The following is a 20,073-nucleotide window of genomic DNA, read 5'->3' on the forward strand; positions in this document are numbered from 1 at the left end:
ATGAGTCAAAACACAACCTGCCAACCATAGTCAAACACAGGTTCCTACACTAACAGAGTGCCACACAGTTCTTGTGAGAAGCAGTGATCTTTGTTCATGCAGGCTGCCTCCTCCCTGTTTGAAGACATAAAACATGAGCCAATTGATTGATAATTAAGGAGCAGAGAAACATTCTATAAGTTCACTTATACTATGGAAATTTTAATTCTGGAGATAACTTGGCTTTATTGATGGTCGTTCATATTTTTTCTTCTTTTCACAGTCTGCTGCCTTATGTATTGTTTTTGTTTTAACAGGCTCTCACCACATTTCCTGTTGTGGAAGAGAGTTCCCACTGGGATCACAGAAGAAATTGAGAGGTATCTTTCAATTGGTGCAGATCCCTTACTTAGCCATCTCCTTGAGGACCGTTGTTTTGTACAGGTAAAGATGGCCGTTATATCTTTATTTGGTCACGTTGCAAGAGTGGCAGTGTTTATAGCCTACAGTAATACCAATGGAATTACTTTTGTTGTTTAAAGGTAAATTGTTCATTTTGTACAGACATCCCAGAATTTGGTACATTCCCTTTGGGCACCACTAGTCAAGTCATAGTTTGAATTTCTTTTATTTCACGTCATGGTCACAAACTTGTAGGTTCTCAGGCTACCGGTTTCAGTCAGCAATGACTATCTTCAGATCTGTTTTATAAAAACATGTGCTAATATACTGGAGCCAAAGTGGCATAGTCAAAAGCTAAACATAAAATCAGTGCTAGCATCATCACACATACATAAATAATAGTATACACAAAAGTCATCTTGTCAACAGCTCTACTGTTCAAAACAGTTTGTGTTTAGCTTTTTATGATGCCTCTATGACTCCAGTATATTAGGACATGTTTTATTAAACAGATCTGAAGATGGTCATTGCTGACCAAAACTGGTAGTTTGAGGACTTACAAATTTGTGACCATAGACATGAAATAAAGAAATTTATTCTACATTTTTGGGCCCCTGATCCATTTGCGACCATGTTGCAGCTTGTGAAACCAGGTCTTAGTTGTATGATCGGGCAGCTTAGACTTGCCTGTTGATACTGCCAAGTTGCACTATGATGCGGAGTCCACATTCAACTTAGTAAGACAGTTCTAATGTCATAATGAGGTGAGAGCATACTGCAGGCAATAGGACTTTGCCTAGTAAAGTACAATGATATTTGACCAACTTCCATTATGTGGATAGCTTTATTTTTTATTGTAAAATGAAGATAAAATACGTTACAGTTGTTTTAAAATTCTGAAAAGCAAAACTGCCCTGCCGCATATTTGAATCTTGCCAATTACGTATCCAACCAGAACAATTCAGAGCATCCAAGTGAAATGGCCTGAAAGCTTTGACTTCAGAAAACTTGCTCTGTGACCAGTACCAGTCAACATCATATTGTGTGATACTATAATTTGCAACACCATATGTTTTATGACTAATAAAGTCTGTAGATAATGACACTTATTTTGTTCATGGAGTTCTGTTGGAACAGTCACACATCATTTCTAAAATAATTTAGCATCAAGGATTGCTGTAGAATGTCCATATCTCAACAACTAGATTATTTCAACTATGAACTATTTACAGTAAAGCCTTGATCAGTCAGTCAGTTTATTTGACATCACTTCATACATTTCAGTGTATTCACCATCATATGCAATAGATTTCAAAGTGGCACAAAGATTGAAACTTATTTTAAACGTACACAGACACAAAATTATGCTATTCGCAAGACGATAAAACATAGTATTCTGACTACAGTATCAGAGATTCACAATGATGATTGATCAACTCATACAAATCCCTGAGTTTAACAATTTGTAGGAACATGAAATGAAATTATATCTCATAGGTTCAGTCATAGGAAAAAACAGGCTGTGAACTTTGGTTCATTGGTAGGAGCTGAGGTACTGCAGTCAGTCTACAGAACAGATTGCTTCCAAATCACTTGTGCATCCTGTTTCAGAATATTGCTCAAGTGTGTGGGACCCATACTATACAGGAATGTAAAACATGTACAAAGAAGGGTGCCATGAATAACCTTACGGTGTTTATTAATTTTTTTTTTTTCTTTTTCTTTTGCGCTCCTAGGGAAGCATCATGGAAGTGTTCGAAAAACTGAATTGACAGATTCTTGAAGATAGAAGCATATTATGCTGTGAAAGTCTACTTACAAAATTTGAAGAACCAGTATCACGTGAAGAATTTAGAGATGGCACTTAGCCTCCTATGCATCACTTCCACAGCGACCCCAAAGACAGACTACTTGTGTCATGCACTTAAAGGCATTTAAGCAGTCGTTCTTCCCATGCTCCATGTGTAATTTGAATGGGAAGAAACCCTAACATGTGATAACATGCTCATTATCCTCTGCCACGCATTTCACTGTGGTTTGAAGACACTATTGTTGATGTAGATATACTTGTTTTATAGATTAAGAACAGTGTCCTATGTGGTCATTAAGTAGTGTATGTTAAGACTCGTTTGCAATATTCTTGTGTGCCAGTACTTTTTGTTCAAAGTTGTATTTGTTGAAATTCATTCATTTCTGGCATAGTTTTCTTGGTCTGTTTTATTCACAATGACATTTCTTGGAAGTCTGTGTGTACCTCTTGTCAAGTGTCAAATGTTACTGCCATGTGGCGAACACTGAACTTTGCTCCTGGGTATAGCATTGCCCGAAGCCAGTTTACAGTTAGAAATGAACACACTTCATATGCTGTGAACACGTTTTTGTTGTTCCAAGATGGCCGGTATGGTGCTGCCATTATATTATCTCATGTAACTTCTTATAAAATTGCTGTATTACATTACATGAATTCATAGCGTTTTATAAAAAGTTCCATTAAGATTAGATAATTGCATCATAAGACTTTTGAAACTGCTGTCGTGGAACAATAAAAGTGTGTTTGCTGTGTATAAAGTGTGTTCATTTCCAAACATACTGATCACCCCACAGAACAGCATGTGTAACTTACATTTAACCTTTGTTTTCCCTATTGGTTGGATATTACAGTGAAATATATTCTTTTATGTAATGTCTCATGGAAGTTGGACTTTTTAATGTCTTGTTTTTCTTTAAGTTGGTGTTAAGATCCTGTGGAATTTTGTTAACTTACTGATGTGTTATTCATGGTTACCTATTTTTTTGTGATATTTTGTTATTTCAATGCACCATAAATTCTCTGATGGGGAAACAAAATAAAGACTTTTTTTTTATAATTGTTTGAGTGCCAAACACAATGATCAGTGATCTCCACTAAGATCTCATGTCTCATGTAATCTTATTAACATACAGTGTTAGCTTTGTGTCCTAAATTAACTTAATATTTTATACAACTTATACACCCATAAACAAACAATTACCAACTACATTATCTTAATACAGAGAAATATAGCGTAACCAAAAGATAAGCTATTAATGATTATCATGTAATTTGGTGAAAATTCTTGTTGGCCCCCCTCCCCCCTTTCCTCTTTTGAATGGATCTACAAGAGTGGTGCCCATTTATAAACATGAATTTGTGGCTTCAATGAACAGTGGAAATAATACATCAGTGTTTGCAGAATTGATGCCATTTTTAACTGACTACAAGATGAGATTTTTCTCAAATTCATTATTACAAAAATAAAGGGTCATCCCACATTAGCAGATAAAGCTTTATTGTTGAAGTTAATATTTTTATGTTATGTAGTAGCATAATACAGGGGGGTTGTCACATTTGCAGATGAAGCTTTGATAGTTGAAGTTACTCACAATTTAATTTGAGGATTTGAGAAGGATGGGATGGGATGCAGTGGCACCAGCATAGCCAGTTGTGGGAAGGGTAGTGGCAAGTGGGCAGCAAATTTTGTCATGCTGCCAAGCATGGGAATCCAAGCTTGTCTATGTTACTTTTCATGAACATCTGCAATGTTTTAACTGCAGTTCGCCTGCATCTTAATGTAGTCAAATCCGAATTGGCCTGAAAAATTGATGAATACTTAGCAATGGTTTACAGTTCTGCAGGAGAGAAAGTAATTGTAATAAACATGTTCACACAGAACACCTGATACATGGCGTAATAAATGAAACACAAGGTTCAACAATGGTACTAGAGCAGCTACTGCTTGATAGCATTGTGATTTTCAAGGTTGGCAACAATTTCTGCTAATTGTGCTCTAATTAGCTGAGAGGATAACATTTTGTTATTATTCATTTTGCTTAGTGCAGAACAGTAAATTGTAGCAATTGATAATGAATGTAGATCACAGCCTTGAAACTGCTGATAAAATTATATCTAAGAGTTTTCAGTTCATAGTTGGTTCACGGATACAAGAAACTAATTTTTAAGTGCAGATGGTACAAACTACCATGCAACAGGAAGAAAACTTGATCTCACAAAAGTGAATGTTAATAGGTGATGTCAGATAAAGAATAAATTATAAATCACTGGTTCTACATGCAAGCTTTCTTGAGACCACATCAGGGAAGACTTTGTAATGTGGAGCACTAGATTGTTCAGTATATCCGAGAGAAATTGAATTAAGGCTTCCTGATTACTCAAAAATGCGGAAGTCAAAAGCAAGTACAGGCTGGTGCATAACAATGATGAAGAGGACAGGTCTTATTTTACAATGCAGAACACTGCTAGATAAAAGACTTCCTGTGGGATTTGACAAAAAAACTACTTGCATATCAACATCATCTAAGGTATCTAAGACAACACCAGTCCTGGAAACACCAGGACTGTTTTCAATAAATGGTGTTAACTTTTTTAGGCAGATCTTAAGTTACTTTATCTCAGAAAATCAGTTTGCACATTAATTAAAAATTAATTTTTGTCAGAATACCTTAACAATAAAAATTTCTCAAGGAACCTCTTCAAAAAAATGTCTCTTGTTATATTCAGGGTAATTCTATTGTCAGGTAAACACTTTAAATAGCTATTGATGTTACCATTTTCTCCATTTTCCATCCAACCGAGTATGCCAGTGCCCACAATTTTAATGCAAATTAATGGACTTGAATTTCATGACCATTGCAGCTCCTCATGTAGATCATCTACACCAATGATGTTCACCAGGGCTATTGTATTCAGTCTACAAGATAGATATTTGAACTTTCTGTGTAGATGTGTATCTAAAGCAAACTACAATAAATGATTTATTTCCATATACTGCTATTTTATTCAGGGATCTGTTTATAGTTAACAACTGAAATTTATTTTACTCCTTGTATATATTACGCTCAATATGGATAGGTATTACTCTTTTAAAAGAGACCAAAGAGGTTTGTTTCTTTTACAGGAATTCTTTGTGCAAATTGAGACAGTAAGTGAAGATGCAGATTTACCTGGCTTTATTGGCTTGTCAGTCGGAATAATGAAGAAGCTCACTCATTGTGAACATAGTACAAGGACATTATGGCTAAGTGAGGATAGTGGTAACAATCTACTCTGTGTCATTTTTAGCAAATTGGACACATGTAAGTATTCTGCGTGAAACAAGCTACAAACAATGTATTCTACATATTACTAAGTTACCCATATTTGCTCAAAGAGCTTCATGTCAGACTTGAAAATTAACACTTTCTATGTAAATGTTTTTACTTGTGTGCTAGAGCTTTAAGTAAACTTAATTTTTCATGGAATATTTAATAAATAGTGTTCAAACACAAAATATGGATATTGTTAGAGTTCTCCACACAAAACAAAGCAAGGACAAGGGTGCATGCAAATTGACACATTTCTGGTAATATAATGGGTGTTCAAAAAGAAACGAGCCAGAGGCATAATTACAGAAACCAGTACCTGTATGTTGGAAGTATTGACTCTGGTTGTTGAGACACTTGTCCCATTGTGACATAAGGCAGTGAATGGCTGTCTCAGAAAATTCCTGGGGCTGCAATGTTAACCAGTTCCGCAGATACTGCTGGACTTTGTCATCCTAGGTGAATCATTTGCCCCTCAGAGCATTTTTAAGGGGACCAAAAATGATGTAATGACAGGGGTTCAAAATGGCTCTGAGCACTATGCGACTTAACTTCTGAGGTCATCAGTCGCCTAGAACTTAGAACTAATTAAACCTAACTAACCTAAGGACATCACACACATCCATGTCCGAGGCAGGATTGGAACCTGCGACCGTAGCAGTTGCTCGGCTCCAGACTGTAGCACCTAGAACCGCACGGCCACTCCGGCCGGCTAATGACAGGGGAGAGAGGTCGGGACTGTGTGGAGGGTGGCCAAGAACCTCCCATTTGGATTTCTGCAGGAGTGCCATGACTGTGTTGGCCATATAAGACTTTGCTTTGTTGTGGAGCAGAATGACCCCATCGGTGAAATTGCGTGGTCGTTTTGATTTGATTGCTTGGTGAAGGTTGGTCAAGGTTTGCGAGTAACACTGGGCATTCACGGTTGTCCCTTACTGCAGGAAGTGAATCAGAAGGGGGCCATCTTGGTAAAAGAAGAATGTCAAAACTGGCAGTGTTGAACGATTGATGCATGCTGCTGTTAGCTCTGTATAGTCACATGACGTGCACGCGTGCCCTCTAGCGACGAGCTGTGAACTTCCACACTCTGGTTGGAACCACACCTCATTACACAAGCCACGATATTACTCTCCTCTGTTGCCAGTTTACGCATTCCAGACTCTGGCTTGTTTCTTTTTGAATGCCCCTTATACGAAACTAGTTGTGAACAAATAAAACTAATACAGCGAAATGGAAAAGTGTCACCTGTTAATATATTTAGTAGTGAAAGCATTCAGGTTGTGAGTGCTTCACAATAGTCCAAGCAGTTACCTATCACTGACTTAATGTACTACATAGCTCTAAATATCAGCTCCTATCAATACTGATGCAAGAAGCTGTCAGAGTGGACCATACAGTCATAAGATGATAATTCAGCAAATCTCTGTGGTGGAATAGGCCAATGACAGCAGAAATATGATGTACAGGAACCATTGCACAGCTTCACCATTTAGACATCTATATGAGGCCGATCAGATGTATATAGCATCTTATGGTCAAATATGAGGGTTGCCCAGCAAATAATGCACAACTTTTTTTCTCGGCCACAAACAATGCTACAAATGTGAAACATTACATATGTATTATTTGAAGTCTCCTGAGTAAGCGTGCCAAGTTTGCATCACTTCCGTCAGATAGTGTAGCTGCAGAATAGTTTCAAAATGGCATCTGTAGGTGTGTTCATTACAAGCAATGTGCCATCATTGAATTTCTCATTGCAGAGATAGAGATTGTGGGGAATACTCACACTTGTGCAATGTCTATGGAGCTGCTGTCGACGGAAGTACTGTTAGTTGCTGGGCACAAAGGTGAGGTCATCAGAAGGCAGTCCGGCAGAGCTATATGATTTGTAACAGTTGGGGAGACCATCCATGGCTGTCACACCAACATGTTGCAGTGAGCTGCTGATGTCGTTCATGAGGACAGACACATTATGACTCTGCAGTTGGCACTGCATCTGTCTATCAGCAAAGGAAGTTCACATAGTGAAGCACTGGCTCCACCACCAGGACAAAGATTGGTACCAACAGGGCACACATGCCCTTCTTTCACACTGGAGGTAGGCTGTAGGACAGGATGGAGATTACGTAGAAAAATAGGGGTGTAGAGAGAATTCCATCCTTGCGTATGTGTAATTCTCATTATGGTCAATGAAGAATTGTCGAAGAAAAAAAAGTGTTACATTACTTTCTGGGCAACCCTAGTATTACAGTCTAGGCTGAGCAGGAGTAGATTGCTCTTTCTTAATTAGCTCTCTATTTGCTCATAAATAACTGATGCATTTTTGCTCCTGTAAGCCTACTGATCTGTGATATACAATATTACTATCAATAGTTTAACAATTTTATTATATTTGTTCATTGAGTGTGGTATTACAAGATTATTGAAGCTTTACTTATTAAGGTATCAGCCATTTCAAAATTGAGAATGGTTACAAAACCACTTCACGGGAATTGTTAGATTATATGAGGTGTACTTTGTATTCCATAGCTTAATAGTGAGGATATCTTCAAGTATGTAAAACATCTCAAAAAAGAAGAATACATAATACATATTTACAAGAAAAGGCTACATATCTTTCCACAGATCCAAAGTAAAATGGTTCTCATGGATTTGGAATACATAACAAAAATCATAAACATATTTTAAGTTAAAAGGTAATAACAAAATTGTCACAAAATATGTATATGTACAATATGTTGAGGCCCATATGATAATTCTTAGGCTGTTGTAACCACTCAATGTCAAGCAGAAAAACAGTTTACAACACTTATTTACAATGATCATGGTATAAAGCATAACATAAAAACACACCAACACTGATAGAGCAATTGTATTTTCCAGTCACAAATGCAAGGTTCAACAAGTACAATGTTCAGGGTGCCATATGACAAGACAGTTACAAACAGTTCAATAATTAAGTGAATTGCACGTGGAGCCAAAGCTGAATGAGAGGGAGTATTGCATGGTGAATGCTTATATAGATGTGTGTGGCAATTGGCACTGAATTCACCTGCACAGTTGTCCTGCACTGATACTCAGCCACCATTTCTTCTCCTAGTGGCCACTGACAGAGACGTTGACTGGTGCCCAATGCTTAGGTAGTAGTTTGGTGGGATACCACACTCCTTTGTCCATGGAGGAGTGATGAGCTGTCCCTCGACGTATTGACCCCTGCCCAGCCAGAAAACCCTTTAGTGCATCGAAGTAGGCCGACGTCATTGGGGGTGTCGAACAGCCTGTCCAGCTTCACCAGCTCCAGGTTGTTTGCAGACAGCAGTGTACAGCTAGAAGATCGCCTCGTGGCAGCACAGTCAGCAATGCTGTGTCTCTGACAAATGTGGCCACACCATGTCTACGTTAGCTCCTGGCACAGAAGGAAACGGTAGTGGCAGGAGTGGCACCGGTGGGGCTGGTACTGCAACAAGCTCATCTTCTGACATCTGGTCCATCTCATGCGGCCTACAAACGAGGAAAATGAGAGCAGACCACGGGCGTCACACAGGGCGGAGAGCCTGAAGACAGGAAGAGTTTGAGAGCAGGAGGAGAGAGGGCAGAGGGTGCGATGGAGAAGAAATAAGGGTCAGCAATGACGTCACAGTGGCCAACTGCTACAGGGTCAGGTGGTGAGTCACCTACTCCAGGCACAGCTGATTTTGGTGATGCATCACTGTCCTGTCCCCAGTGGCCAGGATGTGCACACAGTGGCCCCACTGCTGCCTTACGACTGCTGAAATCCATCTGTCCTGGCGTCTGAACACCTGCATCCATATGTGGGCACCCGGGAAAAGTGAGGTGGGGCCATCCATAATGCCAACTCGAGTGATGGCAGCATGAGGTGGAACAATGTGCAGGGCTGATGATTATAGAGGAGCTCTGCCGGACTTTTCTCCCCTATTGGTGGTGACCTTTATGAACTCGAGAAAAACAATATAAGAGCCTCACCACTTTACTGGGGTTGGAAGGCGGTAACATCAAGTGGTGAACACTTTCGTAGCGGCATAACTCATTGAAAACTTGGGAACAGAATTGCAGTCCACTATCTTACATCAGCATTAGAAGAAGACATACAATACTGAAGAATCTACCAATTGCTCCTGCACTCCTGGACTGACAGTTGACCATGTACAGAAAGTTTGTGTATACATCAATGACAGTCAGCCATGTCATATCCAAGAAGAGTCCTACGAAGTCGTCGTGAACCCACTCCTACTGGTGGGAGGGCATCGACCAAAAAGAGAACATCTGGCAGGATGCCGCCTGCTGTTTGCTTTGAGAAAAGCTGCAAACAAGATGCTCGACCTGTCGGTATATACCCGGCCAGTATATATCGCGCTGAGCAAGCAGTTTAATGCAAGAGACTCCCCAGTGACCTTTGTGCAGAAGACATAGTATTGTCGGGGCAAAGGTTTCATTGGGACCATCCAGAGAGGCCCTGCTCAGCAGCGAGGTGGATAACACCATTCACCATGATGTGCTGGTGGCAAAGGTGAAAATAGTTGCGCATTAAGTCCCAACCGGGAATACCATCTGGCCAGCCCTGTTGAATGTACTGTTGCACCTGTTGTAAGATGTAATCTTTCACCACTGCAGCAGCCACATGGGTCACCATAATAATTGCATCCTGTATTATCAGGCTAAGGCATATGATTCCTTATGTACAGGAGCCACAAACCGCCATTTCGTACTGAGTTCCTGCATTTCAACCTCCCATGGTATGATTGGTTAGGTTGTTTATGACACTGATAAAACTCCACATTGGCAGCAATGGTGTGGCACTGGCATTGCAAATAATTGGTTAACAAAGCACAAATTTCATCATAGCTCAGGTATAGCGATTCCATGAGACTGACCAGTTTGCACAAAAGCTGGTATGTACTGAGTGAGATCCATGACAGGAGAAGTGATTTGACCACATCTGAATCCATTACGTGGAATGTGCCAAAATGCTGCCAGAGGCGCTTCTTATATGCCGCCAACTCTTCCATTGTCTTTTCGAAAGGCGGGAACGGTAGCCGAGTCACAGCTGACTGCCAGGAGAACAATGCAGACAACCAGCCTTCCTGACAGTTCTGTCACTCTAACTCCAAGGCTTCTAGATGTTTCTGTTGTTCTAACTGCTATTTCAAAAACTGTTGGAGCACGACCACCATCAACACACCTGATAAAGCAGCCTGGAGCAGAGGGTCCATGGTTGCAAATATAAAATGACCAAGATTGTTGACAGATATGTTGTAACGCATAACATAAAAATGCACTATCACTGCAGGAACAAGTGTACACAGGTCTGTATTTTCTGATCACAAAGACAAGGTTTAACAACAAGTATAATGTTCAGGGTGCCACATGGCAAAACAATTACAAACAGTCCCATAACAAAGTGAATTGCATGTGGAGCCAGAGATGAATGAGAGCAATGCTGGGTAGTGATTGCCTACATAGACGCATGTGGCAGGTGGCACTGAATGCGCTTGTGCAATCATCGTGCTCTGTCGCTTGACCATTATGTCTCCTCCTAGTGGCTACTGCCACAGACCTTGCTCAGTGCTTAGGTGGTACTCTTGTGGATTACACACATTATTCCATTGAAGATGTACAGAAGTCAGATTTTATATAAGATGTATATTTTTGGTGTTGTTAATAATGTATACATCTATTAGTGGTACTAAGAAATTCCACAATGAAGTAGAAGCAGCAAGCTGCCACAGATGCGCATCTGTAAAAAAAAAGCTCAGAATATATTCCTTTCTTGTAGTGCAAGCCTGGCCAAGCACCACCTGTGAGCATTCCAGCCATGCTCTTGTCTAGTGCTCTGAGCACAGAAGTAAGTGGGGCTGAAGGGAGAGGAGGGAAAGGAAAATGAAGGCTGCAGGCCAACTCTGCTAAAGCATAATAGTCACCTTGTCACATGCCAAGCATTTTGCTAGTGGTAGTACTTGTGCTAACTTAGGTTCATGTTCTGCATTAGGAATACTATGGCTTCTGTGCATTTATCTGCAAAAAGAAAAAGTTGAGAAACCACATTATTCAGTGCATAATGGGAATCGCTTTACTTTCCTGTAGTTTGGAGGCGATGCAAAGTGCTTAATATGCCATCATACTATTATGAGCTGCAAAAGCAGTCCTTGAAATGTCATTACAACACTAGCCACAAAGACAATATGAATGCTAGCTGAACTGAAATCAGCTATTAGGAAAAAAATTGAGTTCAGTAAGTGTCTTAATGCAAGGGGATTATCATTTGGTAACAGATGCTATCGAAGAAATATTAATCTTATGAAAAAATCAGCTTCTAGTGTATGACATGGAACATTTTCCGGAACTCAGAGCAGTCATTTGTGGACATGACTGACAACATTTCAGTAATTGAAACATTTCTTGGACTTTGCACAGCTGAACACTGATTTCAATGTGTTTGTTAGAGTGTTCTCTGTTAGTGCAGTCGAGCAATCTACAAATTTTTGTAAAATGTTACCAGAAGAGCAGTATCCTCGACTGAGTAGACAAGCTGCTAAAGTTGTTTCAGTGTTTGGTTCAGCACACGAATCCGAACCACCTCCCTCCCCCACTCCTGTGAATTGACTAAATTGTTCCAACAATTGTGTTTAACAGACTTTAATCTGTATAACTCCACATGTCTGACTGTGTCACCAACTATAGATCCATTTATAATACATATTCTAAATTGAAGTGTTTCTAAATTTATAAACAACAAAGTTTAACTGGAATGAGATTTTCACTCTGCAGCGGAGTGTGCGCTGATGTGAAACTTCCTGGCAAATTAAAACTGTGTGCCCGACCGAGACTCGAACTCGGGACCTTTGCCTTTCGCGGGCAAGTGCTCTACCATCTGAGCTACCGAAGCACGACTCACGCCCGGTACTCACAGCTTTACTTCTGCCAGTACCTCGTCTCCTACCTTCCAAACTTTACAGAAGCTCTCCTGCGAAAATTGCAGAACTAGCACTCCTGAAAGAAAGGATATTGCGGAGACATGGCTTAGCCACAGCCTGGGGGATGTTTCCAGAATGAGATTTTCACTCTGCAGCGGAGTGTGCGCCGATATGAAACTTCCTGGCAGATTAAAACTGTGTGCCAGGAAGTCCTGTCAACACCGATATTGGACTGTTGATGACTGGAAACTTGTTGCCTGGTCAGACAAGCCTCATTTCAAATTGCATCGAGCAGATGGAGGTGTACAGGTATGGAGACAACCTCATGAATCTATACACCATGCATGTCAGCAGGGGACTGTTCAAGCTGGTGGAGGATCTGTAATTGTGTGAGGCGTGTGCAGTTGGAGTGATGTGTAACCCTGATACATCTAGATACGGCTCTGACAGGTGACATGTACATAGGCATCCTGTCTGCTTATCTGCATCCAATCATGTCCATTGTGCATTCCGACGCACTTGAGCAATTCTGGCAGAACAATGCAACACCCCACACATCCAGAATTGCTACAGAATGGCTCCAGGAACACACTTCTGAGTTTAAGCACTTCTGCTGGCCACCAAACTTCCCAGGCATGAACATTATTGAACATATCTGGGATGCCTTACAATGTTCTGTTCAGAAGAGATCTGCACCCCCTCGTACTCTTATGCATCTGTGGACAGCCCTGCAGGATTCATGGTGTCTGTTCCCTTCAGTACTAATTCAGACATTAGTCAAGTCCAGGCCACATTGTGTTGTGGCACTTCTGCTTGCTCATGAGGGCCCTACATGATATTAGGCAGGTGTACCAGTTTCTTTGGCTCTTCAGTGTACAAAGGCACTTATGAACTTGTATTGAGGCTATTAATTTATATGTTGTAAGTTGTCAAAAAAATTATTTTTGTTAACAAACAATTTGCCTTAAGTACCCTAGTGCTGCCCAGCGGCATCTACCACTGTATTACTTTCAGTCGTTCAAAAAAACTGTTATGCATTGTTTTGTAAAAAAAATACCTTTTGTGAAACAATTTAAAGTGGTTTCCATGAACTGTCGACTAATGACATTTGTATACGATGTAATGATGGAAAAGAAAAAGCAGCTGTGCACATATCCAGCGCCGCCTAGTGGTTTAGTCCACCTGGTTTCTAATTTGTTCCTTGGCAGCAGTTTGCACTTGTCTCGTGGTTAAGAATGTTGGTGAGGTACAGTGTCCCTACTGAACAATTTTTTTATGATTGATACAGCATTGGTAAGCTAAAAAAAAAAAAACATATTCTACTCACTGTATCTCTAGTCAATGGTGAAACATAACATATTTTCATATCTTTTGATACCAGTTTCATATTTTATTTTGAAGCCTTTGAAAATGATGGAATGTTGAAAGGTGATTTTGGAACTAACAAAAAATTCTTAAATTCATTCATAAACTTTACTGTGTTACCTGTAGAACATTTAATTCATTTAGGAAGGTAACTGAATTCTTGTCCACCCATGTATTTGATTCCTTCTGATCTCATGTTTAGCTGTTGAAATATTTCTGATATGGTCTTAGTATTGTAATCCTACTTTGCACTGCTTCTTGTGGAAAGGAAAATATAAATACTGTTAAATATACGAATGTAAATGCAGATATCAGCAGCCGGTCACTATTGAAATATTTGTTTATTTCAATCAACTAGTTTTCAATCCTTTTCAGGCTCTCTGGGGCATGCAGAAGTTACATATTTGTTTTTGTAGCATGATGCTGGGTACTGGCTCTATGATAAAAAAAATAGGAAACACTTTAATATACCGTCGTGAGTGATGGTTATATGGTAAGTTGTGGTGAAACATTTATTTCTTCGGTTGCTGCACATTCTTGTTAATATCCACCTTGCAGCTTTAATTTTTGTTGCCTGTTGCCCACAAAACTAATCACTGTTCACTATAAATCAGCCAGGCCCCAGCATGTACTGTACAATTAGTGCATACTGCTGTGATCTTCCTCAAAGATAACTTTTGCTTGGAAATTGTTCTTTGGTTTTTGTCTACATTGTTTGGACAAATGCATTGTTCTAGATTTGTATTAGCATGTAGGTTGCAATGTAACATCACAGTAAATTTTTGTGTTCAGAAAATTGCCGCCTTTTTCCAAACAAAATTTTAATGTGAACTACTACTTCATTTCTCTGTATATTAAAATGATCTTGAATTATAGGCTTGTGGTTAACACAGTTTATTACAGTCATTATGAACATGGGCATGAGTATTAGAGTGCCCAGGAATCTAGGTTGGGGTAATAATGTAGGTAGTATGCTCTGTAACAAATTACTCCTGTCAGTTCATGAAAACAGTAATGTTCTTGGAACAAAATAAATGAATAAAAAAACTTAAAAACTATTACATATACTGGACAGAATTAAAGTAATGAACTTTAATATTGTTTCGATTTTTCCCATTAAGAGCGTAGCTGTCTTTATATGTCAGTGTTTTTTTAATTATTGATGTCATACATAGTTCCTTAACTACAGAGCAAAAGAATTATTCTTTGCTAGGTTATTGGCTGATAATATAGATACAAGTGAAGTTTAAGAAAAGGGCGGGGGGGGGGGGGGGGGGGAGAGAAGGTGTTAGATGATTAACTGTTCTGAATTTTCACAGGAAAAGTGGTGACAAAAATGGCAAATAATTCTGTGGTCAGTGGACAATGAAAATGGAAGCTGTAGATACTAACAATAATACTGCACATGCTGGTGCAATAACTAAAGAATTTCATTTTTTGACAAAATTAGCCATATGACTGTCCATCACTCAAATCGATCAATCAAAGTGTCTTCTATCTCCTTATCACAGAGTCAATACCCAGCAAAATGTTACAAAAATAAATGTGTATTTTTCTGCATCTCGCACCTGAAAAAAATGTGCCCGAAAAAGATCGAAAACTAATTTATGGAAAAAAAACAGGTATTTCAAAAATAACTGGTCACAGTTATCTGTATTTATATTTGATTAACATATTGTCACATGTTCTACAGTATCCAGTGGTGGATGAGATTAACATATTAAAGAACATTAAGCACTGCATGTATAGTGAAAAACTCAGAAGAACTGATGTCTGCCAAATGCTTTAAGACTAATACCAGATAATGTCCATTGTGTTCCGAAAATTGTATCGCCATAAGTAAATTTTTTTAAAAATCTCTAGCTCATTAATGAGTTGCGATTTGCAAAATAAAGTAATTTCTTCAGTTTTAAATCACTGACAGTAGAATGTGTGTGTGTGTATGTGTGTGTGTGTGTGTGTGTGTGTGATGTAACTTACCAAACGAAAGTGTTGGTATGTTGATAGAGACACTAACAAACACACACACAAAATTCAAGCCTTCGCAACTCATAGTTGCTTCATCAGGAAAGAGGGAAGGAGAGGGAAAAACGAAAGGATGTGGGTTTTAAGGGAGAATGTATACCTGTCCCTTTTTCCCCCTAAGGTAAGTCTTTCCACTCCCGGGATTGGAATGACTCCTTACCCTCTCCCTTTAAACCCACATCCTTTCGTCTTTCCCTCTCCTTCCCTCTTTCCTGATGAAGCAACCGTGGGTTGTGAAAGCTTGAATTTTGTGTTTGTGTTTGTTAGTGTCTCTCTCTTGGCATAAGAAACTTTGTTAATTCAAGAGCATTGGCTCGAGAAAGACCAATTTGGATTCCAGAGAAATGTAGGAACATAAAAAGCAATACTGACCCTACGGCTTGTCTTAGAAGATAAGCTAAGGAAAGACAAACTTACATTTATAGCATTTGTTGACTTAGAGAAAACATTCTAAAATGTTGACTGGAATACTCTCTTTCAAATTCTGAAGGTAGCCTGTGTAAAATACAGTGGGTGAAAGGTTATTTGCAATTTGAACAGAAACCAGACGGGAGCTATAAGAGTTGAGTGGCATGAAAGGAAATCAGTGGTTGAGAAGGGAGTGAGATGTTGTTGTAGCCTATCCCCGATATTATTCAATGTGTACCTTGAACAAACTATAAAGGAAATCAAATAAAGCTTTGGAGAAGGAATTAAAGTTCAGTGAGAATAAATAAAAACCTTGAAGTATGCTGATTATGAGGTAATTCTGTCAGAGATAGCAAAGGACACAGAAGAGCAGTTGAACAGATTGGACAGTGTCTTGAAAGGAATATGTAAATGAACATCAACAAAATCAAAACAAGGATAACAGAATGTAATCGAATTAAATCAGGTGATGCTAAATGAATTAAATTAGCAATCAAGACACTTAAAGTAGTAGATGAGGTTTGCTTTTTGGGCAGCAAAATAACTGACAGTGGCCAAAGTAGAGAGGATGTAAAATGTGGACTGTCAATGGCAAGAAAAGTGTTTCTGAAAAAAGAGACGTTTGCTAACATCAAATATAGATTTAAGTGTTAGGAAGTCTCTTTCTGAAAGTATTTTGTATGGAAGTGAAACATGGGTGATAAACAGTTTAGACAAAAAGAGAATAGAAGCTTTCAAACTGAGGTGCTTCTGGATAATGTCGAAGATTAGATGAGTCAATAACATAACTAATGTGGAGGTACTGAACAGAAGTGGGGTACAAGAAATTTGTAGCACAACTTGACCGAAAGAAGGAATCTGTTGACAGGGTACATTCTGAGACAGTAAAGAATTACCAAATTAATACTGGAGGGAAGTGTGGGGAGTAAAAATCTTAGAGGGAGACCAAGAGATGAATACAGTAAGCAGACTGAGAAGGACGTAGGTTGCAGTAGTTATTTGGGGACGAACAGGCTTGCACAGGAAAGAGTAGCATGGAGAGCTGCTACAAAACTGAAGACAACAACAACAACAGTATGTTCGTAGTTCCAAAAACTCAACAATGTCTACTGCTTATGGTTCAATGTTTCAGTAGATTATAGTTATAGGTCCTAGTAGTCTGTGATCAATGCTGAATAATGGACTCTAGAAAGTGTATTTAAATTGAAAAGTAGTTGTTTATAATGCTACATTTTGATGCTTTATCATTTTTATATCTGATAAAAAAAATTGTTATATGTGTTTTAGAACAGCACTTTTGATTATAATGATGTTGTCTTTGTAAGAACATACAATCTACTTTGTGAAACAGGTCACTCAGTGCTGTCCTCTGCTATCCGGATACCTGCCACTGTACCAAATGGAGAGTTACCAAAGTTGTTGGATGTTTATGAAACAATCCTGATACACATTGCAGCTGTAATTGTTACAACACCAGTGAGTGAATTTGCTTCTGTGGAGACATTACTCTTTGAAAACATCTTTAAGCATGACTTCTGGAGGGCTCTCCTAGCTGGAGATGTCTGGTGTATTGTGGCCAGGTAAGTGCAGTTTTGTAGCACATACTAGAAGGTTGTTGTTGATCTGAGACAGTGGTATTAAAATTAGTCTTATTACTACTACTCCCCTGGCCCCACAAACCGCATTTGGTTTTTGACCTCGTCAAGTAGTATCAGTGCCCATTGGAAGAAGGGGGGGGGGGGGGGTGCAACAGCTGACCCTAGTGAGAATTCATTCAATATATGAATATGGAAAAGGACCTGTAACTGCAGGGCCCAGATTTTTATGACGTAAAATACATGGAAATTTATGCTTAAATGACTTGAAAATATTGATAAAATTTCTTAGACTGGTATAAAACATTTGTAAAGTGAGTTATAAAATGAGCTGCATTAATGAAAAACTTCATAGGAGGTTGGAACTGAAATTGTAGAAGGGGTAACTTAAAACCACATTACGTTTCTTTATGAAATCTTGTACTTTGAAAATGTTGTATAATTATCTTAGAGCCATTGCAGTGTATGACAGTCAATATGCAGGTTCCTGAAGGTGAGAGAGTATCTGTTGTCGGACAGCATGTCCTTGTAATTAAAAAATGGTTCTACATCTGCTCAGATAACTGGCACATGCTGTTCAATATTTTCCTTTAGTTTCAAAAACAAATCTAAAAAATGAACACATGAATATCAATATTTCACAGATTGACATTACGTTTGGTACAATATTGATACTTTTGTTTCAATATCCATACCTGTTACAAGCTAACAACAAAGACATATCAATGACAATAAGCTGACTAACCATAAATATATTTTCAGTGTGTACAAATACATTCTTGACCAACAATGTTGCATTTTTCTGAGAGGCAAGTGCATTGTTCGTTCTTGCCAATATTAAAAGATTGAACTGTTGTCATAAATGGATATTAATCACAAACATTATTCTTGAAAAATTTAATATAGTACAATACCTACATAATAAAAAGTGTGAAAATTACATTTACATTTCTACAGCCAGAATATTTGGGATTTTAGTAATTGTAAACAATACATAGCGAATAAGAAAAGAAAAATTACATGTCAACAAACCCTGGGCATTACTAATATACTATAAAAATATGAAACAAAGCTGTCGTTCAGCTGATTGATGAAACTGACACATTTGTACATGGTCCTATTAAGAAAGGAATCCATGGTAGAGTTCCATCTCTAAAATGTTGTTTTCTTGGGGAACGAAAAAGTCACCCTTTCCATTCCCACTTCACTAGGTGCACACATCTTCATATGTCTCAAATGGCTATTGCTGTAACAAAACAGTTGCACAACAAAACATACTCAACAAGAGCTTACTCCTTCAAAATTCAATTCATGGCTAACAACTGTCAGCTGCCAATTTAAAGTAGCATATTATGTTATATTTCTTTTTACTTGCTGAAGGGGTGGTCATTTCTATTGTGTGGCTGCTGATCACTTCTTGGTGGTAGAAGCATGAAGTTGTCATTACTCAATTATTACCAGTATAAAATTGTTATCACTGGAACTGTGGGCAACCTATGCAATCTAACAATGATTAATAGTCACTTAGTAATTATTGCTCAACAGCCTTCATGTAATTAATTTCATAATCACTAGTGTATATAGGCAACACATTTGAGATCATCATCTCTGTAAAACTGTTTTTGATTATTTATTGCAATTTAGAGTACAGTCAGGTGACTAAATGTTTTAAAATTGCCCCTAAAAATGCTACCTACATTTAAATTCTGAAACAAACTGTAAGGTTTTGTGTCGTGTATTGTCCTACATGATGTATTTTCCATGTAAATCAGTTTGAAAATAGATGTTCAAACTTGTGGCAGTGTTTCAGAAGCGAAAAGTATGGAAAATGTTATCCATATCAACTTTTTAATGGCAGGAATATAATTGAGGGAACAGGGACTATGAATGGACCAAAAGAAAATAATGTAACTGGTGAAAAAAGTAAAATCTGAGCATGTAAAAACAGTTCCTATTATAATTATTATACTTTTAGCTTGTTTAACTTTATAACACTGGCCACATACTAGAAGTGCACTGTAGAAACCAATATGAGAAAATGATGAGCAGATCACTTCATCAGAATTTCTGTACGTTTTGCCCCCCACTGACATGAAAACCTGCAGATGCCCCTGCTCCACAGTCTTCTGTCCTTGGCATCTTATTCCCTTGCTCCACGTGTCTGGAGATCCTTGGCCACCTGCTCTCTCCATCCTATTCAGTATGCCTAAAGTTCTTCATTGTTTGGATTTCTTCTCTGCCGCTTACCT

At 38.6% G+C, this 20,073-nt stretch overlaps 1 protein-coding gene across 1 annotated transcript in view; it reads left to right on the forward strand.

Annotated features, from left to right (window-relative positions):
• The window catches only part of LOC124795263 (uncharacterized protein C1orf112-like), a 127,541-nt gene that overhangs the window by 64,509 nt on the left and 42,959 nt on the right, over nt 1-20,073 (forward strand). The window contains exons 8-10 of the mRNA XM_047259208.1: nt 297-423; nt 5,316-5,493; nt 17,581-17,809. Coding sequence (XP_047115164.1) covers nt 297-423; nt 5,316-5,493; nt 17,581-17,809 — 534 coding nt within the window. The remainder of the gene's footprint in view (nt 1-296; nt 424-5,315; nt 5,494-17,580; nt 17,810-20,073) is intronic.

The sequence above is a fragment of the Schistocerca piceifrons genome, chromosome 4 (genome assembly GCF_021461385.2).
Source record: "Schistocerca piceifrons isolate TAMUIC-IGC-003096 chromosome 4, iqSchPice1.1, whole genome shotgun sequence".
NCBI classification, from domain to species: domain Eukaryota; kingdom Metazoa; phylum Arthropoda; class Insecta; order Orthoptera; family Acrididae; genus Schistocerca; species Schistocerca piceifrons.